Source organism: Panthera tigris, chromosome X (genome assembly GCF_018350195.1).
Source record: "Panthera tigris isolate Pti1 chromosome X, P.tigris_Pti1_mat1.1, whole genome shotgun sequence".
In the NCBI taxonomy this organism is placed as follows: Eukaryota; Metazoa; Chordata; class Mammalia; order Carnivora; family Felidae; genus Panthera; species Panthera tigris.
In genome coordinates this window covers 57,706,998-57,732,824 of record NC_056677.1, presented here as the reverse complement: position 1 = coordinate 57,732,824, position 25,827 = coordinate 57,706,998, and the positions used below count along the sequence as shown (strand labels likewise).

Genomic DNA, 25,827 nt, shown 5'->3' with positions numbered 1-25,827 from the left:
ACACCAACCTTCAACCACCAATTCCATGGGGACACTTGCCACCTGAGGGCAAGTCTTCATCTCAGAAATGGAATTCTCAGGAAAGTGCTCCGTCTAGGATACTGCTTGGTGCCCAACAGGGAGCGCACAAGGTGGCAACAAGGGTAGGCAGTGTCTGTCACACCCTCCACCCTGAAGCTTGTGGGATGGGTGGAAGAAGAATCGGGTTCCACCAATTCCTACCCCCCCCACACACCCCCCACTGGCCTTCCCCCATCCCAGTGGTATATCCCTCATGGAGAGAAGCTATAGAGAACCTGCAACACCTCACTGAGAAGGTAAGCTGCCCTTCTTAAGAAACTAAGGGCCCTTGGGGCACCTGGGTGGCTCAGCCGGTTAAGCATGGTTAAGCATCTGACTTAGGCTCAGGTCATGATCTCGAAGTTCCCGAGTTCAAGCTCCCAAGTCAGGCTCTACACTGACACGGAGTGTGCTTCCGAGCCTCTATCTCCCCCTCTCTCTGCCCCTCCCCTGCTTGCGTTCTCTCACAAAAATAAATAAACATTAAAAAAAGGGAAAAAAAACCTCAGGGCCCACACCTATATAATATGTTGCCAGGCTGGAGAAGGAAGGAGAGAGTAGCAATCCAATTAGAATCAAGGAATTTAGGGGATAGACGGTAAACTGGGGACTTGATCTGAATGGAACAGAGGCTCTGACTGGTTAGTCCAGTCCCCAGCACTCTCCCGAGAGCCCGCCCTTACCGGACATGCAGAACTCACACACTCCCTTTGCAAAGAAGCTCTGTGTATTGGGTGCAACAGCTCTGGGGTCTCTATATAAATAATATACAAAACCCAACAGCTCAATGCCTCACGTTAACAAAAATACTAAAAACTTATTAAAAATGGAGCCTGAGGGAAAAGCCCCAACCACTACTGGTGCTAGCCCCAGAGGGGGATTGGGAATTGAGAGGAAAGGGTGGGGCCACATCCAGTGCACAAGCGGTTCTTCCAGGTGGCTCAGTAGCGTCCAAATATGTTGGTACTGGGCTGTGGCTGGGTATCTGTGAAAAATCAGAGATTATCAGGGGTGGGAGACCAAGCAGGGATGTGGGTATGCACGAGGAAAGCTACTCAGGTACCAAGGGAAGGGATGGGACGCCATGCATCCCCCTACAACCTGGGCCTGAAGCAGTCAGCTCAGCTCCTCCCCACATCCTCCTTCCCCCCTCCCCCCTCCCCCCCATTCAGTCCCCTGGGGGGGCTCTCTTCGGGGAGGAAAGCAGGCTTACTGGAGAGCTGTTGTTGGAGTTGCCTGACCAAAGCTGCTGTCTGTTGCTGTTGCTGTGTCTGCTGAAGCCCCTGGCGCTGGAACTGAGGAGGAAACGGGGAGTGGAAGATTGAACTTGAACTTTCTGTGTCCTTCCCCATCTCCTGACCCCCTTTTTGGAGTGCTAGGCCTTTGCCTCCCACCTCTAACCCTCTGAACACTGTTCCCATCCCAGTTCACTGGCTGTGTGCCCAACCTGGGCAGCTGTCCCTGAGCCAGGGGTCGTAGTCCAGCAGCTACCTGGGGCTGGGACTGGGGCTGGGGCTGGGGAGGGGCCGCCTGCTGCTGCTGCTGCTGTTGTTGCTGTTGCTGCTGTTGCTGCTGCTGTTGCTGCTGCTGCTGTTGCTGCTGCTGCTGCTGCTGTTGCTGCTGTTGCTGTGAAGACAAGACATAGATACATCTAAGGGGAGCAAAGGAGCTGAGCCCCAGAAGCGGCAGCAGGGAGGGGACCCGGGGCCACTGCCCTCCCTCCTCCCACCAGACAACTCCCAAATCTCTTCCACCAGGAACCCCGGAAAACAGAAGGGGGAGGGGAGGAAAGCGACTCCTTAGGCCCCTGCTGCGTGCCACAGCCACTCTGCCAGACCTGGAGGGGCTTGACCTGGAGGCGCTTGCGGCCTCTTCCCCTCCTGAGGCTCTTAGGGCCCAGCTGCCATCCCAGGGCCTTACCCGCAGGATCTGCTGCTGCTGCTGCTGCCGGATGTGGTACTGCTGCTGCTGCTGCTGCTGCTGCTGCTGCTGCTGCTGTTGCTGCTGCTGCTGCTGCTGCTGCTGTTGCTGTTGCTGCTGCTGCTCAGGCAGGATGGAAGCCGATCGAACGCCGGCCTGGATGCCCTGCGCGCCCAGCGGTGTCATGGTACCTATCATGGGTGTCTGCTGCAGGGTCTGGTGTGAAAACCTGCAAAGACAAGTGGTCCAAAGGTCAAGGCACTGGAGGGAGGGAGGGACATAGGAGTAGAAGTAGAAGTCCTGGGTCCCTGAACGGAAAGAAACATCAACAAGTCACTTCATTCATTCCTCCTGTCACTAACCAGAAGGACCCCTTGGGTTCAGACAGATTTCGAGGTTGGGGAATAAGGGGCAGAGACAACACCACATTTTAGTGCCTCATAACCTCCATGGTTAAGAATCTTCCAATCCTGTTTTAGCTGTTTTTCTCTTACGGAAACGAAAAACGGCCTCAGCCCAGGATAGACATTCTATAAACACCCACTGAGGTGGTTTCTGTTGCTGTTGATGGTGGTCCACCGATAACGTTCCAGACTATGAAAGATATGAGTTCTACTGTTCTCGTGCCTTCCCATGTACATCACTGCAACAGGCTACTTACCGACTGGACCCCCTTGTCTCTGGTCTTCCTTCGCCTTCCCTATGCATCCTATCCCTGCATCCTATGTTAATCTGTCAATACACCAACACACCATATGGCTTTCCTGATCAAAAGAGCTCTTGGTGGGACTGTGTCTCAAGTCTGTATCGGGCACCCAAGGCCCCATACCAGCCTGCCCATCCCTGGCCTGTCTCCTGCTACTGCCCCAGCATGAATTTTACACTCTATCCGAGCTCTTCTTCCTATCCTCCCAGCCACCCCCCTCACTCTGGTTCCTATGTCTCTGTTCATGCTATGTCCTCTACCTGGACTCCACTTCCTGATCCTCCACTCCACAAATCCAAATCACAGTGATCCTTCAAAAGCCAACTCCAGGGGAGCTTGGGTGGCTCAGTCGGTCCAGCATCTGACTTTGGCTCAGGTCGTGATCTCATGGCTTGTGAGTTTGAGCCCTGCTGCTTGGGATTCTCTCTCTTCCCCCCTCTCTCCCCCTCCCCTGCTCTCTCTCTCAAAAAGAAATAAACTAAAAAACAAAAAAAGGCCAACTCAGATCTAACCCCCTTCGTGAAACTCTCTGATGACTCAGGCCCACGATGCCATGATCTCATACCTTCTCTGAATTCCCATGTACTTCACAGCACACGACTGCGCACCTGATTATATCTCTCCTCATCGTGTTTTTTAAATGTTTTTCCGTGTCTCATCTTCCCAGCTAGACTAAAAATTCCCTGTGGTGAGGGACTTTGTATTTTCTAAAATCTCTACTCACCTTACCCCATCCCAGCGCAGTGCTGGCCACACTGGCCACACAGCGGGCAACTGACACATATCAATTATTTATTTATTTATTTTTGAAAAAGAGAGAGAGAGAGAGAGAGAGAGAGAGAGAGAGAGAGAGAGAGAAGACAAGCAGGGGAGGGGCAGAGAGAGAGGGACACAGAGAATCTGAAGCAGGCTCCAGGTTCTGAGCTTTCAGCACAGAGCCCAACACGGGGCTCGAACTCACAAACCGTAAGATCATGACCTGAGCTGAAGTCAGATGCTTAACCTACTGAGCCTCCCAGGCGCCTCAACTGATACTTCTAAATTAAAGGACTTTTCCTCCAGTCCACTCCCCAGCATTCTCAATCCTAAGCTGCAAAGCCTCAAGATATAATTCCCATGTCTTAACTAAGGCGTGAGGAGCATTCAGCATGGTAGGAGGGCTGGTTGGCCAGTCTGTTCCAGTGTAGAACTGCTCTACTACTGACTTGATGACTCCTTACCACACAGTACATCTAAGAACCCAGGATCTTTCCTCATCATAGTTGTGTGAATGATTTCCCCTCTCTGGGCCTCGAAGAAATATCGGGCAAGCAGATATGAGACTACTGGTCACCAGGGTCCCTTCCAGCTCCGGCATTTCGCGGCCAGGTAAGTGTTCTTCGCTTTGCTGAATGTTCTGACTAGTCCCATCACCTCCTGGCATGGGTTTTCCCTGTCATCTCAGTGTGTCTCCATGGCCCCCACTGCCCTGGGTACCTTTGAGTGGAGGTCAGCCCATGTCCGTAGGTTGGGGCCTGCTGGTGCACATAGCCACTGGGCCGCTGTTGCAGGTGGCGAGTAGGATCTACAAGAGTAGGATTGGTAGAAGGGTGGGTGCTCTGATAAGGCTGGCTGGAGTAGCTGGGGGGCACCATGGTACCTGCGGGGCCTGTGTGTTGCTGCAATCCCACATGAGAAACATAAGGAGTATAGCCCTGCAGAGAAAGACAGAGGGGGTCAGGGCCAAGAGTGTGCACAGCAGCCTGCCTTAAGGCCCCTGGCTCTTCACCCTCTCGTGCCCTCACCTGGGAGGTCTGCAAACCGTAGGAAGAGCTGGGAGTCATCTGATGGACAGATGACTGTCCCAACATCCCCTGACTCTGCTAAAAGGAAAAAGGAGACAAACTCAAACTCAGGAAATGCTTTCCGCCATCTCGTTTCTCCTATCTCCCACTCTGCAAGTCCTTGTGAAGATCCCATGTGTGTCCTCAGTCCCGTGACCCTCAAAATCCCCTCTCCCTGACGGCCCTCCCTACTGCCCCTCTCACTATCTTTGCCTGGAGCTGTTGGCGAAGGCGCTGTCCTTGGGGCACCGCGGGCTGCTGCTGTCGGTAGACAGATGTCTTGTAGGAGGAGGGTTCTAGTCCCATGACTCCAGTCATGGCCGTGGGCATCACTCCCGGGTAAGGTGGTCGGGTTGACAGCTTCTGCATTGGTAATCGCACGGGGCGGTACGGGTCCACACGAGGGCCACCTGGAAAGGGGAGTGGGCTGACCTCTCTAGGCTCCTCATCCCCCTTCATCCCCTGCTCAGTGTCCAGGTCATCCACAGATCCTCACAGATGTGGCATCTTCCCTTGGGCAGGAGGAACGTTCGGGTAACCCTCCGTCCTAGGGGCTGGCACTCACCTGCCGGCAGCGGCTGGTTCTGGGTGTACAGGCCTATGGAGCCCTGCCTGTAGCTAAGGTGGGATATGGATCCAGGGTTTGCGTGGTGCAGGAGGTCTGGAGGCACTGTCACACCATATGGGCCACTCCTTCCTGGGCCCATTCCATAGTCCTGTGTGAATAGCAGAGGACGAGGGTGAGTGGACCGCAGCGGGGTGGGGTGGGGTAAGGGGTATCCGGGGTCAAGAGGAGCTAGACCCATGTGGCTAATCTTCTTAATTCCAATGGCACCTCATCCCCACCTCCCCACTCCCGCCCCCAGGAATCAGAAACTGTACAGAATCACGGAGAGAGGGGGGCTGTGGAAGAAGCATAACAGGGGAGTGGGGGGCCGTGCTAACCTCTGTCTTGGCGGCTGGCTGGCTGCGTTTCTTGCCCTTGGTGGACTTCTTCTTGCGTTCCTCGGTACTAGGTGGAGCGGCCCCAGGTTTGTCAGTTTTGGGGGGCTCTGGAGCCTTTTTCTCAGGCTCGAGCAGGGTGGGAGCAGGGGGCTCCTCATCTTCCGGTGGCAGTGGCAGTGGTTCCAGGTAATAGGCACGGGGCCGGGGCCTCAGATGCGTGTGGTAGAGCAGCAAGCGCTGCTGTTCCTCTCCTCGGGCCACTCGCCGGTCGACCCGGACTGTTCCAAACCAGCCCCAAGAGAGTGGTGCTGATGGCTTCAAGCCTTCAAAAAGATCCCAGGGAGAGATCTTTTGTTTGGTGGAAACCTGTAGACCCTGCTCCAGAAAATGAGAAACAGTGAGCTGCTGAGACCTGGAAAACAGAAGATAGACCTTGAGGACTGGTAAGGGAGGGGGAAATGTCTGTTGGCAGCAAAAGAAGAAAAAAGTCAGGGGTAGATTCAGGGGAGGCAGTGAGAGAAAGACAGCCGGACACGGATATATATATATATATATATATATATATATATATATATACCAGCACACATGCACACTCATGGGGAAGACAGAGAGGAGGGGAGAGGGCGATGGGCAGGGGCAACAGAGACAGACACCGACACTCAGAGGAAGACACGGTCAGAAACAGGAAGGTGGTGAGAGACTAAAGACAAGCAAAGACAGAAGCAGACACAGGGAGACAGAGAAAAACAGGAAGAGAGAGACAAAAAGGCGAGTGAAGAGATACAGAGAAAAGCAAAGTGAGAATCAGGCAGAGAGAGAGAGAGAAAGAGAGAGAGGGAGGGAGAGAGAGAGAGGGAGAGAGACTCAGAAAGACAGATGGGCCGGGAAAAGAAATGAAGACAATGTATATATGACTGGGTTGGACTGTAGATTTCAGACTCTGCATCCTCCTTCCCCTCTCTCTCTCTGCTCTCCACAATGATTATGGTTACTCAACAAATACTGCAACTGACAGAGGGTACAGAGAAAGTTGTGCAGAGATGGGTAGGTAGGGGCAGAGGAGTGCAGGGATAAAAGAGATATGGCAGTTGGCCAGATGGGCGGGGTACAGGCAAGGGTGGAGGCGGCCAGGAGGCAGGTGGGGCAGAGGAAAGAGGAAGACAGGGTGCTGGGAAATGGGTGGTACATCAAAAGGTGGGTGGGGATGGTGGGCAGAGGTGAAGGGAGAGACTGAGGAAAGAGGATGAGACTCCCATGATGGGGAGCAGAAATGTACAAAAAGTTCAGTGATCATGGAACGCGTGGATGGCCCAATCAGTTAAGTGTCTGACTCTTGACTTCAGCTCACGTCATGATCTCACAGCTGGTGAGTGTGAGCCCCGCACTGGGCTCTGCGTTGACAGTATGGAGCCTGCTTGGGATTCTCTGTCTCCCCCTCTCTCTGCCCTTCCCTGCTCACACACACTCTTTCTCAAAAATAAAGAAACATTAATAAAGAAATTCAGTGATAACCTGAACACCCCTGAGATGGCTCCCACCAGCAGAGCCCGATGGATTCCCTGGCCTGATGAGCCTGTCGCAGCCACAAGGTTAATGCAGGGAAAGTTCTTGCCCAGAGGGGGAAAAAGGCTAGGTGTGGGGATGGGAGGAAAATGGAACGTGCCTCCTTCTTGAAGATGGAATCGAAGCCGGCAATCTTGTTGCCTTTGGTGTCAATAAGGGAGCCCTGTGGCTCACATGTGATGACATCTCGGGTCTGCTTGGGCAGTGGCAGCAGCTGGCGAACTTTTTCCAGACTGTCCGACTGACGCTCCCCCAACTCTTTCTGCGGGCAGAGGAAGATGGGATGAGAGCTCAAGGACACGGAAAAAGAGGGATTAGAAGTCTCTGGGGAGAGCCCAGAACCTGGCAGGAAAAAGACACTGAGCAAACCGTCGCCATACAAATACGAACGAGAAAGTGGACGTCAAAGGGGAGTGTGGGCGGCTCTGGCCAGGACGGAGTCCCTGAGGCTACTCGGCACCCCCAGAGTCAGGGGACAGGGAACCCAGATCCCAGTCCCCTCAAGCCTCGCCCAGGCCTCCTCTACTCACCCGCAGCTTCTTCACCAGGTTCATGTAGGCACGTTTGTTTTCCTCCATGCTGCCTTGAGAGATGCTAGACATGTCCGCAGCCAGGGTCCCATTGATGAGCACGCTCAGCATGTCCAACACAGTGGTGAAGAGCTCGCTGTGATGAAAAGTCAGGGAGAAAACCCGAGAAGGAGAGAAGCTAAGACACAGACCAGGGCCTCAGGGTGGGACGCGAGTGGGGACACCTACACAGATCGCAGCGGGTTGGCGGGTCGTGCACCTGGGGTGGGGGAAGGGAGTTCCTCTCGGGTAAAAAACTGAAAGAAGAGGGTGGGGATGCTTTACTTGTTGGACTGCATGTCGACAGTGCCGCTGATGATGATCTCCAGGAGCAGCACAGCCCACTCCGTGGTCTGCTGGGTGCTGCGCTGCACCGTGTCAAACATGCCCCCCACCTGCCAGGGCCACAAGTCAGTCAGATGGCTCAGGGGCAAAGGCTAGCATTCAGGGAAAGCTTACATTAGAACCTGGCTTGGTTGCGACTTAGGACACATTAGGCCATGGTCTAGCTGTAGTTATGATTTGTTACGTGATTTCAGGCCAATGACTCAGTTCTTGACACCTCTGGGCCTCGGTTTCCTGACTTCTAAAATGATGGGAGCTGGACGAAAGGATGTCCAGAATCCCATTCAGCATTCCACAGTGGGTTTCTAGGGCTTAGTATCCAGAATCTGGGATACCGAGGCAGGGTCCCTGTAAGGATCCAGTCCCTCAACCACTTTTAGGTCCTGCATCCTTAGGAGGGACAAGTTAATACTTGAAGACCCAGAAGAACTTGGGCCCTCCATCTCTGCGCCCACCCTCCCCCAGGCAGGGGGCTTCTTTGCGGTGTAATTCTAGTGCTACCCGCTTCTTTCTTGTCCCCGGCTGCCTTCTCACCAGGTTGAGCCGCAGCTTGAGCGCCTCGTGCATTAGCTGCTTTGGTTTGCAGTCATCCAAGTACTGGTCATCTCGCCAATTATTCACAATCTGAGACAGAAACAAGGATAACACACGGCTCAGGGATCTTCTCGCTTCCATCCCCAAACACCCAAGGCATTGATGAGAAAGTATCGAAGGTTCCTGGTGCACCTTCTCTGCCCTCCCGCCCAGCTCTGCAGTCCCAGAGACCTGTACCTGGTGCACCTGGCTGTAGAGGGAGGTGAGGAGTCCCTCACGCTGCTCATCTTGCCCTTTCAGACATGTCAGCACCAGGGATAAGAAGGGCTGCTGGCTCAACAGGGACATGCTGGAGAAGGGAGGAAAAGAAAAAGAACGGAAGGCACCTGGGTGGCTCAGTTGGTTAAGTGCCTGATTTTGGTTCAGGTCATGATCTCTTGGTTCGCGAGTTTGAGTCCCATGTGGGGCTCTGTGCCGACAGCTCAAAGCCTGGAGCCTGCTTCGGATTCTGTGTCTCCCCCTCTCTCTCTCTGCCCCTCCCCTGCTCACGCTCTGTCTCTCTAGAAAATAAACAAACATTAAAAAGAAAAAGAAAAAGAGAAAGAGAAAGAAAAAGAAAAAGAAAAAGAACGGGACCATGGGATAGAAGTCAGGAAACTTCCAACCCTATCACTCCAAGCCCCAAACTCCACTCTCCTAAGTTCTAGCCTCTTGCTCAACCATGCCCACCTCCTACCCTCTGGTTTTCCACTCTTCTGTGGTTTTTATTCCCACCCCTCTGTCCCAACTTCTCACAACTTTTCTTCTGCCCTGGGCCTGCCTCCTCTCCTGTCTACCCCTCAATTCCAGTCCCCTCTGCTTTACCTCTTCTGCTTTTGGCGATCGCGTTCTTTGCGGGAAGAGGACCCCAGATGCTGACCCTTCTCCAATTCCTCCCCAGCAGCCTTTAACACATGCCCCTGGACTGAGGTGGGCAGTTTGGCAATGAGGGGGGCCACCAGCCATACACCGGAGCGCTCGAGAGAGCTAGAAGACAGACGGAGTACACAGGGTTCCAGAGGAGTCAGGCAAGGGATGGGACATTCCATCCTTTGAGGGACATGCCTAGTAGCTCCATGAGGCTGAAATAATTTACACTACCAGAAGAAAAACCCATATGGGGAGGGTTCCTAACACGTTTCTACCCAACCTGAGCACAGGCTTGGTCTTGCTGCTGCTAGGCATGTTGCTTGCAGTGTTTCCAGAAGACGACCCTGTCTCTGCCGACTGTTGGAAAACCTCGATTGTGGCCTTAGCGATGTTCTCTAAGAGGGAGTTCATCTCCTGGGGAGGGTAAAAGGCACAGGGGTGCTAAATAGTGACTGGGGGTGAATGGAAAATAGATGGTAGGAGGGATAGGAGGTGAGGGCAGAGAAAGGCATCAGGAGGGTAACAGGAGGGTAGAGACACAACTCTGCTGGGAGCTGTGCCCTTTGGCACCTCTGTATTCCTCCAATTAACCACTGTCTATTCCTTGTATGCCTCCTTACCGTTGTGACCACAGAAACAGCCTCCACCACCGTCGCCGCCATCAACCTTCCCCCACAGCTCAGAGCCCCAACCCTCCCAACCCATTTCCCTATTCATCGGCCCCACGCGTCGGCCATCTTCCCACACTCTCTTATGTCTCCCAGCTCAAGAGCCCAAGGGCAGGACACAGGTTCTTCTATGGTAGCCCACCTCCCTGGCACATGGAGCTGGACGTGAGCATGGGAAAGAGGGTGCCGGGCACCACTCACATTGTTAGGGGTCTGCTTGATCATCAGCTGCAGTTCCAAGGAAGACTGGCGCATGGTCCACTGGTCCAAGTTCTGTGACAGAGACACCACCCCACACTAAGTCGCCACTGACACCCCCAGCTATTATCACCCCGAGGCCAGTTCCTGATCTCTCATAACCTTGAGACACATATGCCTACTAGTCTGAAAGGAACCTCTACGTCCCAGTCTTTTGGAAAGACTGCACCGAAATGATCCAAGATGGTTGAAAACCCTATCCTATTTCAATTTGTTTTATGTTTGTATTTTATTTTTGAGAGAGAGAGAGACAGAGCATGAGTGGGGGAGGGGCAGAGAGAGAGGGAGACACAGAATCTGAAGCAGGCTCCAGGCTCTCAGATGTCGGCACAGAGTCCCACACAGGGCTCGAACCCATGAGTCGTGAGATCATGACCTGAGCTGAAGTCGGATGTTTACCCAACTGAGCCACCCAGGCGCCCCAAAAATCCTATCCTATTTCAAAAGCGGTTCGAGAAAGGCTTCACATCTCTCTCCGGTCTCCTGTTCCAGAGCCTCACATTCCTTAGCATCAGAAAGTTCTGCCTAACGCTTGCCCTAAATCCTTGATGTGAAAGTTGAAGCCTGCTTCTCCTGTTTTAAACCAGCTGCTCAAAGTCTTTTACAGACCCGAAGGCTACTGTGAGTTAATCTCTCTTTGACATTATCTCCTCTGGGCTGAAAAGACCTCATTCCTTTAGCTCTTCCTACCTAATGGCTTTACTTTCCCACCCCCCAGTTACCTACATGTCTGAAGCAGTGCGGCGAGGCAGAAAAGGCACAGGGACACCTGGGTTCCCATGCTGAGTCTAAACTTACTAGTGTGGGACCTTGGGCAAACTATTTAACCTCTTCAAGCCTCGGTCTGTCCCCTCATTGGTCAAACACAGCTACTCCTACCTACTTTACAGGGTTGTATGAATTAAATGAGAAAATGTGCACAGAGGGATGAGCACGATACTTGGCACGAAGCAGACAGTAACTGGGAGCTATTCAGTAGTACTTGTGTTAGTTACCGAGCCGCCAGATGAGTGAGGCCCAAAACTAGGCTTCCCAGATGTCATGCCTCCCACTGATAAGCTATGGTCCCACTCCAGGTAGCTGTGCCCTCACCCGACAGTTTACTCCAGAGTCTAAACCATATGAGCTTGACTTCTAAACCCATGTTGGGGCTGTTTCTCTCACCACCTTTTGCCCACATCCTTGTTCACCTTCCTACTTGACTCCTTCCCTCTTTTTCTCTCAGGGTTCCCATTGTTTCACCCCAGGCCCGGGCCCCACTGCTTCCTCTAAGACCCCCATCACCTTGGCCTACCTGGAGAATACGCTTAATGCGTTGCCGCTGGGGGTTTTCCCCATCCTCGTTGTCCAGTAATCGATGTGGGTAGCAGATGAGCTGCATGAGGCGCTGAGCCTGGGCGCTACTCAACACCGGGTCTTGTAGGTCATTGCTGTCTTCACACAGTGATTTAAGGCAACGTTCTCCTACCCATTCCTGAAGAAGCTGATAATCAGGGGACTGGGGCAACCAGTGAGTGGGGTAAGGAGTAAGGGGGGCGGGGATGGGCTGGGGTTTGGTGAGGGACACGACGTATGGCAGGAAGGTGGCATGATGGTGGCTGGAAACAGGACTATATTGTATCAAGGCACTTAGGAGGTATGGGGGGAAGGTGAGACTGACCTGTTGGCAGATGCTGCGTAGCACGTACTTGGCATAGACATCCAGACTGGCTGTCTCCACAGAGATGTTGCGGCCACCCTGCCTCCGACCGCCACTGCCCCCTCCTCCCTCCTCCTCTGGAAGTTCTTCTGTTCCTCCTGTCACAGTGAAGCCTGAGCCCTTCAGTTCCGCATCCCCTGTGGTTCACGGGCAGGAGATAGGGAGGGCAGAGTGAGATCTGAACACGGTGTAGAGACCCACCCCGAACCCACAGAAGCAGCAACTCCCCAAATCCTGCCCTACAGGACAGAAATATACTTCCCTCCCTCCTCGCCTCCCCCAAAGGGCAGAGAGACCACCTTCAGGAGAGAGAAAGACTGTCCTTTGTAGTTTAGCTGGCACTCCACCCTACACACACTTCTGGCACCACTCCCTTCCTACCCCCATACCAAGCACAAACACAGCCTTGAGAACAGCAAACACAGCTCCATCCACTATGCGGTTCTGAGAGGCAGCCAGCAGGTGGCGGTCACAGGAGGACCGGATTCCTACGGTAGGCTTGTCTGCGGAGGGAGCTCAAATCAGGGGAAGCAAAAGTAGAAATGGCAGGGGGTGGGGTAGCAGAGCTTTCTATTGCCCTGCCGCCAACTCAGATCCGGGTCACTTACTCCCATCTGACTGGCAAGGATTGAGTTGAGGTGTCTTGAAAAGGTGGAGGAGGATGCGGCAGGTAAGCCGAGCCCCCGGCTCAGAGTCCTGTTCGCTGCAAGCTAAAAAAAGGAAAACAGAGCCAATTGGACAGGGTGAAGGCAGACCGTACGTGGTTTCGTGAGCGGTGAGGGCCTGAGAGGGAAGACGAGGTCACGCAAAAGGAGAAATAACCAGATAATGCTGGAGGAGAGGTAGAGAGGCGAACTGTCTTGCAGTATAAGGGGAGTACCTCGCAAGGTCAAAAAAAAAAAAAAAAACTGGAAAGATCAGGGCAGCCGACACCAGGTTAGAAAGAGGCCGCTCCCAGCCTGAGACACACCACAGGACTGGCCTCTGGTGAAAGCGGGGAGCCCCGCACCAAACGATGAGAAACGGGGCCATCGAATGCATAGCAAAACTCGGGGTCCAGAAATTCTAGGGGTTACGGATTGGCAGTTCACCAGCATTAAGGAGTGAAGGGATGGCAGCACAGCGAATCAGATCCTCGAGGAGCAAACACTGGCGAGCGATGAGGATGGCAACAAAGGTAGCCAGGGAGTCGTGAAAAGACAGGTCACTGACCTGGAGGAAAAAGCAGATGGACACCCTGGACTCAGTGTGCAGACAGGGTGCCAAGTCAAAATGGTACGCCTCCACTCGACATAGCTCTGCCCCCCTACTACCTTGATTACTGTGACCGGTCCCCTGCCCTGGTAACCGTTCCGTGCCCCAGCAGGACCCCGGCCCAAGTCTCACATCCACATTGCAGAGAAGGTCGTTGAAACCACAAGTGCCATTGTTAGAGGAGCAGCACAGGGCCTTAAGAACTCCTAGCCATTCGGCACTCAGTGACTTGCAATAGCCGGTCAGCTCCGCACACAGGATTGCGATGTCATTCACCCTGGGGAGAAGTACAAATGCCCTCAGGAAAGCCCTTGTTCCACAAAACCTCAGACTCATTAACTTTTCATCACCACCCCAGCAATAACCAAGGTTGCAGTACCTCCCAGGCATCTCATCCCTCCCAATATCAGGCAGGAGCACGGTGCCCGTTCCTCACTCAGTACGCCCCATACCTATCGGGATCATGGTGCCCCACACAGACGTGCATAAGGGCATTGCAGACAAAGCTGTAGCGGTTAGCAGGGTTCTCACTAAGACTCTTGCCTAGCCCCGTGTATGTGAAGGTGTGAGCTGCAGGGTTCTCCAGAGTGTCGATCATGAACTCGGGCGCCCAGCGCATGTTGGATTCTGATGGCTCCACATTGCAGTAGATAGTGTTCTTAACCTTGGAGCAGAAGTCGCTGCGGTGGGGGAGAGAAAGGAGATAGTAGTGTCGAAGAAGATCTGGTGAGGTAGTGGGGATGGTCGGGAGAGGGGAGGAAAGAAAGAAAGTGAGGGACCAGTGACCTTGGGACAACAAAAAGGGAGATGGGACAAAGCAGATGGGTCAGGAAAGGGCCTCAGGGAGAGTAAGGCACAGGAGCCTCTGCAGGCAGGGAGGAGGACTGTGGGCCCCGCAGAGATGGGCTGGAGGCCAGGCTGATAAGGAAGAGAAGGAGGCAGGCCTACTTTTAGGAACCAAGAACTTGTGGAGGACACAGTTCCCAAATGGCCCTGCAGGGACAGCAGGGTCCCGGGCTGTGCTCTGCTCCTGAGTTGAGTGGTAACAGAAAGGAGATGGGACAGGGTCCTGCTCTCCACTCTCACCTCCCACCTCTCTTACCTGAAGAGCTCCCCAAATTTGCTCTTTAAATGGCTACAGGAGGTGTACAGATCATAGAGATAAGCAAGGATACAGCGTTCTGCAGAGGAGCCATCTGACCGGTTCATCCCATGCTTCACTACACCACACAGCCTGTCACGAGGGAGCAAGGTCAGGAGGTTCAGTGGGTGGTGTGCACAGGCCAAGGCACAAAGGTCCCCACACACGGATGGGCTCAAGGCTCTTGGCAACCTTCTCGCCCTGTCCACCCAAACGGCATGCATTTCCCCACAGTGAGAGCCCCCCACGTTCTGCCGAAGCCCTGCTTACCCCTCAAAGACCTGTGCCATCTGGTCCTGGTTGAGGATAAGGCAGGCATGATAGTGCCGCAGGACAGCCACAATGCACAGGCACAGGCTGGTAGTGTAGCTGCCCACCAGATCCGAGGATTTGAGCAGCAGCTCGGCCTCAACTACGCTCAGTTCATTCAGCAGCTAGCAGAGTGAGTGTGGGGGGTGGGGGAGAGGAAAAAATGAGAAGAGGCCCTACATGGTATAGGTAACCCCTCCTTCCTGCTAGGACACTGCCAAGGCAGGCCTGGGCCCCTTCCTGCTGGAGTTGCCTCAGTCTAGAAGAGCTCTGTTGCCATATGACACTGTCCTTTATTCTACTAACGACACAAGCCGCATCAATGATCTAACCAGTCTCTAGGATACAATTCTATGAACTCCGCAGTGGGAGAACAGTCTGTGCCCAACGCTCTAATCCATCTCCTGGGCCTCCCTGCGGAGCACTTGAGCCTCTATTCCTGCCTTCTTAGCTCATATTCCACTTCACCTTCCAGCCCCCACCATGCTAGCCTTTCTGCCCCTCCAAGTAGCCCCAGGATACCGGCTTGAGCCTCTACTCCTGACCTGGTGACCCTATCCGGCACAGACTCCTTCCTCCACCCCCGTCTCCCCCACTTCCCCACCTGAATGGCAAAGTCGATGAGGCCACTGATGCTGAGTGAATATTCCATGAGGTCGAAGATGAACTGCACATGCTGCACCAGAGGCAAGTGGTATGACATGCCAAGGGCAAAGCTCGTGATCTGCTCCAGAACATTCCGGGAGACCTGATAAGGGCAGTGTGAGTGAGACGGGAGTGGAGAGAGGTGGGAAGAACCAGGGAAGCAAGAAAGGATGGTGGTGGAAGGGGATGAGACCGGGAGGCTTAGCCTGCCGGCGGGGGGGGAGGGGGGGGAAGATAAGGAGGAAAGGAAAACAGGGCAGGACGCCAGAATGTGGGAAGGGGGCTGGACTTAGGCCCACACCTGAGCTGTGACCTGGTGTTGGTCATAATGTGAGAGGTGCTGGAACTTAGCAAAGATATCTTCAGCAGTGGGGAAGGCTTCAGGCCGGTTGCGCCTCCGCTTCTGCCCGTCCTCCCCACCTGAGGGGACAGTTGAAACGGACAGTCAGGACAGGGAAGATAACTAGTTGACTAGGGGTAGGGAGGGGGGTATGGAGAGAAGGCTACGGGTGGGGGGAGGGAGGGACAGGGGAAGGAAGGGAGGGAGGAAGGGTGTGAGGGAAGAAAGGAGAAGGGAAGGGAAGGGAGGGTTAAGGAGGGGTTGGGGAAGGGATAAAGGGAAGGGGACAGTGAAGCAAAGGTTTCGAGGACCACAGGCTACGTGGACCTTTGAGGCATACATACAGGGAGGTGCTAGGTCGAGGGAGGGAAGGGAGAGGGAGGGCGGGCAGTACGGGGCTTACTGTGAGGTACCTAAGAATGTCAGGTCTCCAGGATTCAGAGGCACAATAGGAGCAAGCTGGTCTGCAGAGGGGGGGAATGAGGGGGGAAGTTTCAAAAGGACTAGAGCTCTCAGGAGACTCTAAGAGACAGGACATTGGGACATGACTGGGGGTTCCCTGTGCTGGGGAAGGAGAGACTGACTAGGGCACTCTTTTGGGGAGAGCTGTTCAAGGAGCCTCAAACCCACCAGTTTCCGCTGTCCCCTTGCGGTTCAGAACCTTCAGGATATCCTTGGTTATTTTCTTGATGGCATGGCGGGCATCATCTCGCTGCTTTCCCACCCCAAACAGTACGACCAACCGCTGGTTGCACTCATGGCTGCATGACTCCTCCTGCATCCCAGCAGCACCGTCAGACTCCAGCATGGATCTCTTGCCCTCCTCTTAAAAGCATGCTCCATGCCCCTCAGCACCCCAGTGCTCCAGTCCTTCCCAGCACGCCACACCCTCAGGACCAGCTCCAACCCCTCGGCACACTGCTTGGACAGAAACCTGGGCTCAAAATGGATGGTCTCAGGTGCTTGGGGAACAGTACCTGGGGGATGGGAAAGTGTGTGGCGTACTGCACGTGCCGCGGCTGGTCATAAAGAACCCCGAGGGTCCCTTCTATCTTCTCCTTGGGTGGGGGCTTCACCTCCTTCTCAACATCTGGCTTCTCAGGGGATGGACTGCCCTTCCCCTCACAGGGCATAGTAGGGGAGAACAACTAAGATAAGGCAAAAGGGCAGAACATTTAGAAGAAGAAAAGGGGGCAAGGGGCAGAAAGAAACTCCCCAAAGAGGTGTAACAGGAGGACCTCAGGAGCTGAATTCTTCTACACAGGGATCTAACTAACTTACTGAGAAATCAGGCTTCTCCATGTCCTCAAAGAGCACACTGGAACTAGGGTCAATGTCCATAGATTCCGAGAGCCCTGGGTCCTGAGGGCACAGAACATAAGCAAGGTTGCTTTAGCCCCAGGGAGTTGCTCCCCACCATCTAGAAAAGTTGACAGGGAAGTTAGAGAGAGGAGACCATGTTGGGAAAAGCACTGGCTCTGTGCTCAAGCTTTTGATGGGTCACACAAGCGCCACGGGCCATTGCCTTCAGCTTTAAAATGGGTGCAGGCGCCTGGGTAGCTCATTCAGTTAAGCTTCCGGCTTCGGCTCAGGTCATGATCTCGCGGTTCATGAGTTCATGAGTTCCAGCCCCGCGTCAGGCTCTGTGCTGACAGCTCAGAGCCTGGAGTCTGCTTCAGATTCTGTATGAGAGGGCTTTGCCGGCCCCAAAGCACTAAGCAAATACTACCGTCACTATTAGGTAAGAGATTCGCAGAGGACACTGGGAGCCAGATGGGAATGTCAGAAGAAACTGGCTAGCGCAGGCACAGCCCACTCACCTCCAGCTTGCTACTGCTGCTGCCCTCAGTCTCCTTGCGCTCAGAGTCATCAGCGGGGTCATCAAAGGGAGAGGGGGGCCGGGGACCAGGGGCTCCAAAGGCAAGGTCCCCTCGGGAGATGAGAGTGCAGGTATACATGTTGTGGGAGAAAACATCATGTCGAATCAGTTCACAGAACAGCAGTACCAAGTTAAAGAACTCCACTCGTTCACTCTCACTTCGGGGGTCCGCTGCAGGAGGGAATGAGAAAAAAGGAATTGAGATCACAAGAGATGGGTAGCAAGGGAGAGAAACACACCTAAGGCACAGTGCTCCCAGAGTACCTGAGATAGGCAGGAGGAATTATCCCCCCAAAAAAGAAACACCCCAATACTGTTGAGGGACAGAGCACAGTTGGTTACCACCCCCTCCTGCCCCACACCCCATCTTGGAAAGGAATACAGTATCCTTGCTGCTATTTATATGTGAAAATGCTTCCATCGTATGTTCTTGTTTTTATTCTTCTTTTTATTTCTTTATTCCATTAAACTGTAAGATGATCAAAGACTAGAATTATGTCCAAAAATCATTCTGCATAAAGCCCAAGACAGAAATATATACCAGAAAGCCCTTAGTTATGCTTCCTGGTGACAGTGGCGGGTAAGTGGGTCTAGGCAGAGGTAACCAGAGAGTAGCAGGGGTCCATACTCAGCATGGGAGCCTGGGTATCCAGAAACTGCAGGAGGACATCCTGGAAAATGGGAGCACTGGGAGCTGAAAGGGAGCCAGAGGCAATGGAACCCTTCTCATCTGCAGCTTCTGATTCTCCACAACGCTGTAAGATGAGAGAACAAACCATAGCATTGCTTTTGACCCGGGTCTTTACTTCTCCACGTGTAATGCACGAACTACCACCTGTTTTGCCTCCACCCCAAGCTTTTCACTCCCATCTCTGCTTTGACCTCCATTTTCATTCCTGCCTCCCAACTGAAGCTTTGACTGCTTCCCTAACTCTAGCACCAATCTACTCCTTTCTACTTTGGCCTTATGTCCTCAACTTTCCCTTTAGATTCCCTACCACTTCTTTATTCCCACAACTTTATTTTTTTAATGTTTATGGATTTTTGAGAGAGAGAGAGAGAGAGAGAGAGAGAGAAATGGTGCACAAGTGTGGGGGGGAGGGGCGGAGAGAGAGGGAGACAGGATCCGAAGCGGGCTGCCCGTTGACAGCAGAGAGCCCAATGTGGGGGCTCAAACTCACGAACCATGAGATCATGACCTGAGCCAAAGTTGGATGCTTAACCGACTGAGCCACCCAGGCGCCCCTATTCCCACATCTTTAACTTGGGTTCCACTTCCAGCTCAGTTGGTCTCCAGCCCCAGTTGCCCCTGCCCCATCAGCCAATCGCATTCTCTTATCTCTGTCCCCTAACCTCAGCCTCAATCTCGGCCTGTCTCTTCTCCAGCAGCTTGGCGACCACCATAGCACGATGCCGACCAGAACGCTTGCAGCTGACAGCCCACTCACACAGTAATGATACTACAGCATCATCATCAGAAGAGATCTGGAGACCAAAAGGAGTTGGGGGTGAGTAAGGTAGGGCTGAGGATAAAGAACCAAGCTCCACTTTCTTCAAGACTGAGCCCCATCTTAACACCATCCTAGGCCCGGTAAGATAGTCTCTTCGGACATCCCTGGTCTTGGTGCCCCTCCATGTCTTCCCCTCATATACACTGCTGCTCTTGCAATGCTTTTTTCTCCTTCTGTTCCCCTTCTCGCTTACCTCATGCCCATCCTTGCTAGGTCCCAATCCAAAGATTCGGTTGCAAAGGGAGTCAAGAGAGTTGCTGAAGTCAGAGCGCTCAAAACTATGGCTGTCCAACACTTCCAAAGTATGGAGCACCCGTCCAATGGTGAAGCCTCAGGAGGAAAAGTGGTAAAGGGGCCTTAACTAGAGACCTGATGCATTCCAACTCTCAGATCTATATGTCCTTACCATTCTTTCCTCAAACATCCTTCTTTCCATCTGTCCTCTGGCACCCACCTGCAGTAGCTTCCTGGCATTTATCAAAAGACCAGCGAACCTCAACTGCCTGTCCTCGCTCCTTGATCTGCTGTTCAATCTCACGCAACTTTGCACGGACCTGCGACATGGAAAAGGAAGGCTTTAAAGATGCACCAAGGCATGCATAAGGTCAGGGCTCAGGCTAAGAGAATAGCACCAGACTCCGAGTCATTATTTCTTTTGTTTTTTTTTTAAGTTTATTTACTTATTCTGAGAGAGTGTGTGTGTGTGAGTGGGGGGGGAGGCACAGAGAGAGAGGGAGAGAGAGAATCGCAAGTAGAATCCCATTTGTGCTGATAGCGCAGAGCCCGACGCAGGGCTTGATCTCACAAACCATGAGACCATGACCTAAGCCCAGATCAAGAGTCAGACGCTTAACAGACTGAGCCACCCAGGCACCCCCAAGTCACTACTGCTGAAAGAGCAATTCACCTTCACATCCCAATCCGGGGGTACCAAGCTATTGGGGAGACTTACCTGCTGAGTAAAGGCACTGTTGCCCTCTGGCATGGGCAGGTTGGAGGGGGCAATAGGCAGGTGGTCAAGTGGTGAGCCAGTCTTAATGCGGCTATCAGTCAGTGAGTAGTGCCAAACCAAGGCACTAGGACAACACAGGAGGATGGTCTGCCAGACAGGAACAGCTAAGTCAAACTCAGTTACCATGTCTGTGTCTCCAGAATCCCATTATAAGAGCCAACCCTTAGGTTTCTGATCCAATGTTATTCTGAGCCCGGAGAGTAGTACCACTCCATCTCTGAGCCCCTCCCCTCATCCACTCTCCTAAAAGGCTTTGGGCCTACTATTTCATCCCGGGAAGAAACTAACTGAAAAGGAACCAGCACCCCATGAATGAAAAGCAGCAATCCCCATGCAAGTACCCGGTGCCTGCTTTCACCTCCAATTTAGAATCCCCCCATTCTCCAGGACAGACACCCAAATCTTCTCAGAATGCTTCTCCCTACTTCCTTGGGCCCACCCAGTACCTACCTGAAGGATACAGCTGAGGCCAAAAACCAGGGGCCGGTGCTGAGGGCACATCAGCAGGTCACTAAAGGGTGTAGAGGGTGTGCTGCTAGTTGGGGGCTGAGGAGCGGGAGTGGTGGGCAGTGTGCTTGTCGACTGAGCAGACATAACGTGGGAGGAGTGACTGCTCACACCGTCCAGTTGCAAGGCCAGTCTCCGGGTACAGAAGTAGGCAAGGCGGCGGGAGAGGTACGCAGACTGAACGAATTCCCCGGAGTACTGTGAAGACATGCCGATCAAAACCCCTAGTTTTCCCCACGGGACATGGCACTCACATTTTATTCCTCCTCCTCCAAGCCTCCCTAGACGCCCCCACCCCGCCCCGCAAATCCCAGGCCTTACTCGAAGCAGCAGGGGCAGCAGAAGTTTAAGCAACTCATCTTCTCCTGGGCGGATTTTCTCAAAACACTCAAGTACCCAGGTCAGGAACTCATGTCTGTCCAGCATTCCATCCTATGAATGCAAGGGGTGGGAAGAGTATCCATGTACCCAGGGACTGTTAGAGCTAAGGCAGATAAAGTAAATGAAAGGAGGAAAAGAACCACGGCTGGGGCAAACTGGCAGGCAGATTCTGTCCTACACTGGCAGAATGTGAGGCCAGGCTCCACCAAGGGCTTGCACGACATGCCCTTCTTCCTACCTGAAACATGAACATGGCCAGCTTCTCGTTGTAGTCCCACTGCCGGATTGCCACCTCTACATCATGGGGCAAAGGCCCTATAGTGGAACCACAGCCGCCACTGCCTGCAGGCCCTGGCCGGTAGTATTCAGCCATCTTTTGCAGCTGCTCCCATAAGTACTTGGTGATGATCTGAGTCCACTCTAGGAGAAAGATGGGAAAAGGGCTATTTTATACCCTCTCTCCCCTTAGGACATCTTCTGTCTCCCCTACCCCCCAGCACCCACGCCCCCAATTACCATACTTCTAAAATCCTATTCATCCTCTTAGGCTCTAGTCCAATGCCACCTTCCTAAAGCCTTCCCAGGTGTCCCCAGAAGAAAGTAATCTTTCTGGGGCACCTGGGTGACTCAGTTGGTTAAGCAGCCGAGTCTTGGTTTCTGCTCAGGCTGTGATCTCGCAGTTCGTGAGTTCCAGCCCTATGCTGGGCTCCAAGCTGACAGCGCAGAGCCTGCTTGGGATTCTCTCTCTCCTTCTCTCTCTGCCCTTCCCCTGCTCACTCTCTCTGTCTCTCTCTCAAAATAAATAAACTTTAAAAAATTGTAAGTAATCTTTCTGTCCACTGAAGTCTCAAAAAACCTTCTGCTTTCTCTTTTGACACTTAAATATATATACTGTGTATATACATACACACACACTTCCTACATATAATTATGTGATTCACACATATGCCTTAGCATCCTTACCCGATTATAAGCATCCTAAGGGCAGGAATAAGGTACCGGTCACCTTGATAGCCCAGTACATGCACATAGTGGATAGTCAAGATATCCAATGTTTACCAACTGAGTGAATGCAAGATACAGCAGAAGCAAGGAATACAGGGGTGCCTGGGTGGCTCAGTCGGTTAAGTGTCCGACTCCTGATTTCAGCTCAGGTCATGATCTCACAATTCATGGGACCAAACCCCACGTCGGGCTTGTGCTCACAGCACAAAGCCTGCTTGGGATTCTCTCTTTCCCTCTCTCTTTGCCCCTCCTCTGCTCATGTGCGTGCTCTCTCTCAAAATAAACAAACTTACAAAATAGTTAAAAAAAAAAAAAGGAACAAGAAATACAGAGGAGGAAGGGGAATGATTCCAAGCATCTATCACTCCTTGATGAGATAGGTGGTGGGACCCCTGGTATTAGGAGTTACTCACCCATGAAGGGGTCAATGACATGTCTCTTCTTAACCTTGGTCTCACTGATTGCTGCATAGTAGGCACAGGTCATCTTAATGAGCCAGGCGGCCCGCATCACAGGCACTGTGTATTTGGCTAAGTACCCAAACACTTCTTCCTTTTTACTGAAAATGGGGACCTGGATGAACATCGCAAATAGTGAGACCTCTATTACCTCCACAAGCTGGCACCCACATAGCTTAATCTGAGAATAGGATGGTACTTCGTACCCATGCTCCTAACCTTGGCCTGAAGAAGACGAAACAGTACCTCACCTTTTTGGCTAGTTGTGTGAGTGGCTTGGTGCCAGCCAGGTCAGTGAACCAGGTGTTAATGGCACTCTGTGATCGTGCAGTCACCAGCCAGAAGTTGTCTTTTTGGTTCACTTGGGGCTTCCTGCGACCAGTGTCGGGGAGGGTGTTACAGCGTAACTTCTCTGCAATGATGCTGCTGAAGTTGGAACTGATCTGAGGGAATAAAAGTATATGTCGGGGTGGGAAAGAAGGGGCAGAGGGGTGGTCATGCCTTTGATGGGCAAATGCCAATGTGGCAGCATTAGGTTACGAAGGAAACCTCAGCCATTTAGGTCATCCCTTTAGGTCTTCCTAACCCAGGGCCTCTGCTCCCTCTCAGATTCTTCCAGCCTTTTCCCCCAGCCTGGCAGGGTTGTCTCACCTTGGCAGGATTGAAGTTGACGTTCTTGGCACTGCCATGTTCATCCCCAGAGACGGCAGGCTGGTTATTGAAACCTTGTTTTACATTCAAGGCCGTCAGTTCATCCTGAGGCAGGAAAACGTCATTTTAGCTTTTTTTCCCCCCTTGGGGGTGGTGGTGGTGGTGGGAGAGGAGGGCAGGAAAAGAGAAGGGAACAACGGGGGGAAAAAAGGTAGGAGGAGGATTCTGAGTAGAACAGATTGTTATTTAAAGCTAGGCCCTTATATTCATTTGGACCCCACCCTCACCCCCACAGCCACTAAGATTTCCAATCACCCAGCGCTCTCTCAACATCACTCTTCCTTGCGAGCTTGCGAGCAGCTGCAGCTCACCAAGCTGCCTCAGACAACTTTCTGAGGTGTGTGTGTGTGGAAGGGGGCGCCTCCAGCGTGGCCCCTACATCATTCCCTGTTCACACCCGGGAACCCACCCCCACCACCCAGGTCGCACTCTCCCACACCAGCCCACTTTACTCTTACCCCTTTTGGGACTTTGGCTCTCACCAAACCGCCCCGCCCCCCCTTCCCCAAACCATCAACGCTTCCTCTTATGCCGATCGCTTGCCTCAGGCCCCTCCAGAGCCCCGATTTTTGAACGCACCTCCTTCTGTTTGGGATCTTGAGGGTACACATCGGGAGGCCCCAGCCGCGGCCGCTTCAGGGGCCGGTGTTCGTAGCTCAAGATCCCGAAGGCCGCCATCTTGCCCAGCCCGTAGCGCCAGAGGCGCCAGCCGGGGCCGGCGGACGGGGGAGGGGGAGAGGGAACCGAAAAGGGGGGCGGCGGTTGGGAGGACGGCAGCCGAGAGACAACAGGGGGCACGTTAGAAACTCTCGATCGTTGCCGGAAACTACCGAGGGGAACCGAGGGACGCCGGGAACCGTCGGACAATACCGACTGCAGCGGGGGCGGGGCCCAGCCCGGCGTGGGGCGGAGCTCCGCGGCCGCGGAGCATTTGGGCCCGCGCGGCTCAAGATCGATTTCATTCCCCAAGTATCTGCGAAACGTCCTCGAGCCGCGCGGTGTGCCGCGGGGTGCGACCCCTTGAGGCGGGAGGCGGCCGCCGCGCCGAGCTCTAGCTGGAACTGGGTTCCCGATGCCTCGCGCAGTTCTTGGCTTGGAATCTGTGCTCAAGGGTGTTTGCATTGGTGAGGAACTCTGCCTTCTTAGTAAAAACCACTTCTTCGTTTCTGAGTTTATGCATCTGAAAAATGGGTGTACTGTTCCCTCCTTCAAAGGCTATTGTGAAGATTAGAAACTGTTTGCATAAGAAAGCACTTATTAAAACCCTGAAAGGCCAGCTCTAATCCCTAAAGGTCGTTAGGTTCTGGCACTGAGGTTCTTAACCTTTTCTGGTGGGCAACTCCTTTAAGATGCTGATAGACGCTGTGGCCCTTCTTCCCAGAAAAATGCAGAGGTGTACAAAATGTTGCATACTTTCCAGGGAGATTCTTAGAGCCCTTAAAGCTTATCGATGCATCCCCTAAGTGTCCATGAACTCCAGGTTGAGAAGAACACTCGCTCTATCGAAAGAGGCACCTACTAAGTGTCAGATACTTTCCAGACATCATCTCCTTTAATCTGCAAACAGCTCCACTGTTAGGGATTGTAATTGTCTCCATCTTGTGGATGAGGAAGCTGATTTTTCAAAGAGTAAAATTTCACTTGTGCGATATTATCCAGGTACTGAGTAACAGAACTGAGACTAAGATGTCTCCTTGACTCTTGGGCCAGTACCCTTTCTGCAATGGCATCACCCGTTAAAAGACAGAGTGCTATAATAAAACTCACAGACAACAATTTAAAAAAAATAAAACTAACAAATAAATAAAAGTAACACTAACAAAATGCTATTGAAGCACAGTAGAAAGACCATATTATTTCTGACTGGGGAGAGGAGAATATACTTGGGGAGGTAACACTTCAACTAACCCTAAGGAATTTTAACCCACAGAAAATTAAGGTGCGTTAGAACATAAGCACAGTGCCTGGCACATATTTAGGGCTTAATAAATGTTTGCTAAATAAACAATTTCTATAAACAGCATCTCCAATCAGATCTTGTGTTTGGGGGAAGAAAAATCTGGCAATAAGATGAAGAATGGGTTAGAGAGCAGGGGGGACTTTAGAAAGGGAGACCAGTTAGTGGGTTCTAGGAATAATCACAACTACAGAGCATGAGAGGCTGACTTAGCACAGTGGCTGTGCTCATGGAAAGGAAGACACTTCTGGGGAAAACAACACACGTAGAGCTGATTGGGTTCTCAGGATGAGAGAGGGAGGAGTTGACAACGATTTTGAGGTTTCAAGTCTGGGTGACTGAGAGGGTGATGATACATTAACTGAGATAGGGAACACAGGAAGAGAAGCAGATTTAGGGGAAGATGAGTTCGAAGCCAGTATTGTTGTTCCTCCATTTCCAGAATCTACTTCTAAGTCAGACCTCCTCACCAGTCTCAACAGGGACCCAGATCAGGCAGCAGCTCTGGGTGGATATTCTGGTTTGGATCAGGTCAGAAGAAAGACAGCTATACATGTGCCCACAGGAGCCAAGACTGTACTTTCCACCCAAGACTGTGGGGCTTTGACTGAGGTTTCAGGGTGACTGAGTCCCGGAAAGAGCATAGCACAGGAGGGGGAGGAAGGTCCAGACCCTCCACTCTACAAGATAAAATGACTTAGATGAGAAGGTGGTTGGG

The 25,827-nt window shown here is 52.8% G+C and overlaps 1 protein-coding gene across 1 annotated transcript; it reads right to left on the bottom strand.

Moving 5' to 3' along the window:
- Nucleotides 1–522: 522 nt before the first annotated feature.
- MED12 (mediator complex subunit 12) lies at nt 523–24,041 on the bottom strand. Its single transcript, XM_042974154.1, has 45 exons — nt 23,732–24,041; nt 23,093–23,197; nt 22,693–22,884; nt 22,397–22,556; nt 21,217–21,398; nt 20,919–21,029; nt 20,541–20,795; nt 20,031–20,177; nt 19,533–19,632; nt 19,272–19,408; nt 18,921–19,052; nt 18,196–18,322; nt 17,509–17,738; nt 16,970–17,050; nt 16,666–16,836; nt 16,319–16,463; nt 16,102–16,152; nt 15,650–15,768; nt 15,308–15,451; nt 14,665–14,828; nt 14,356–14,487; nt 13,706–13,933; nt 13,386–13,530; nt 13,091–13,211; nt 12,608–12,709; nt 12,389–12,502; nt 11,961–12,136; nt 11,595–11,774; nt 10,244–10,315; nt 9,655–9,788; nt 9,330–9,491; nt 8,703–8,814; nt 8,466–8,555; nt 7,872–7,981; nt 7,548–7,683; nt 7,118–7,279; nt 5,455–5,829; nt 5,075–5,225; nt 4,723–4,919; nt 4,471–4,548; nt 4,163–4,380; nt 1,981–2,209; nt 1,552–1,686; nt 1,274–1,355; nt 523–1,045 (listed from the first exon to the last, which is right to left on the bottom strand). The coding sequence occupies exons 1-45, from the start codon at nt 23,828–23,830 to the stop codon at nt 1,002–1,004; spliced, it is 6,537 nt and encodes a 2,178-aa protein (XP_042830088.1). The 5' UTR covers nt 23,831–24,041; the 3' UTR covers nt 523–1,001.
- Nucleotides 24,042–25,827: the final 1,786 nt, after the last annotated feature.

Bases quoted from the DNA above. Each gene is read 5' to 3' on its own strand.
- MED12 (XM_042974154.1), bottom strand. From the start codon at position 23,830: ATGGCGGCCTTCGGGATCTTGAGCTACGAACACCGGCCCCTGAAGCGG. The intron at 20,178-20,540 runs GTAGGTACTGGG...CCTGTCTGGCAG, and splicing joins GCCTCAGCTGTATCCTTCAG to ACCATCCTCCTGTGTTGTCC. The intron at 16,464-16,665 runs GTACTGTTCCCC...GCTGGGATGCAG, and splicing joins CACACTTTCCCATCCCCCAG to GAGGAGTCATGCAGCCATGA.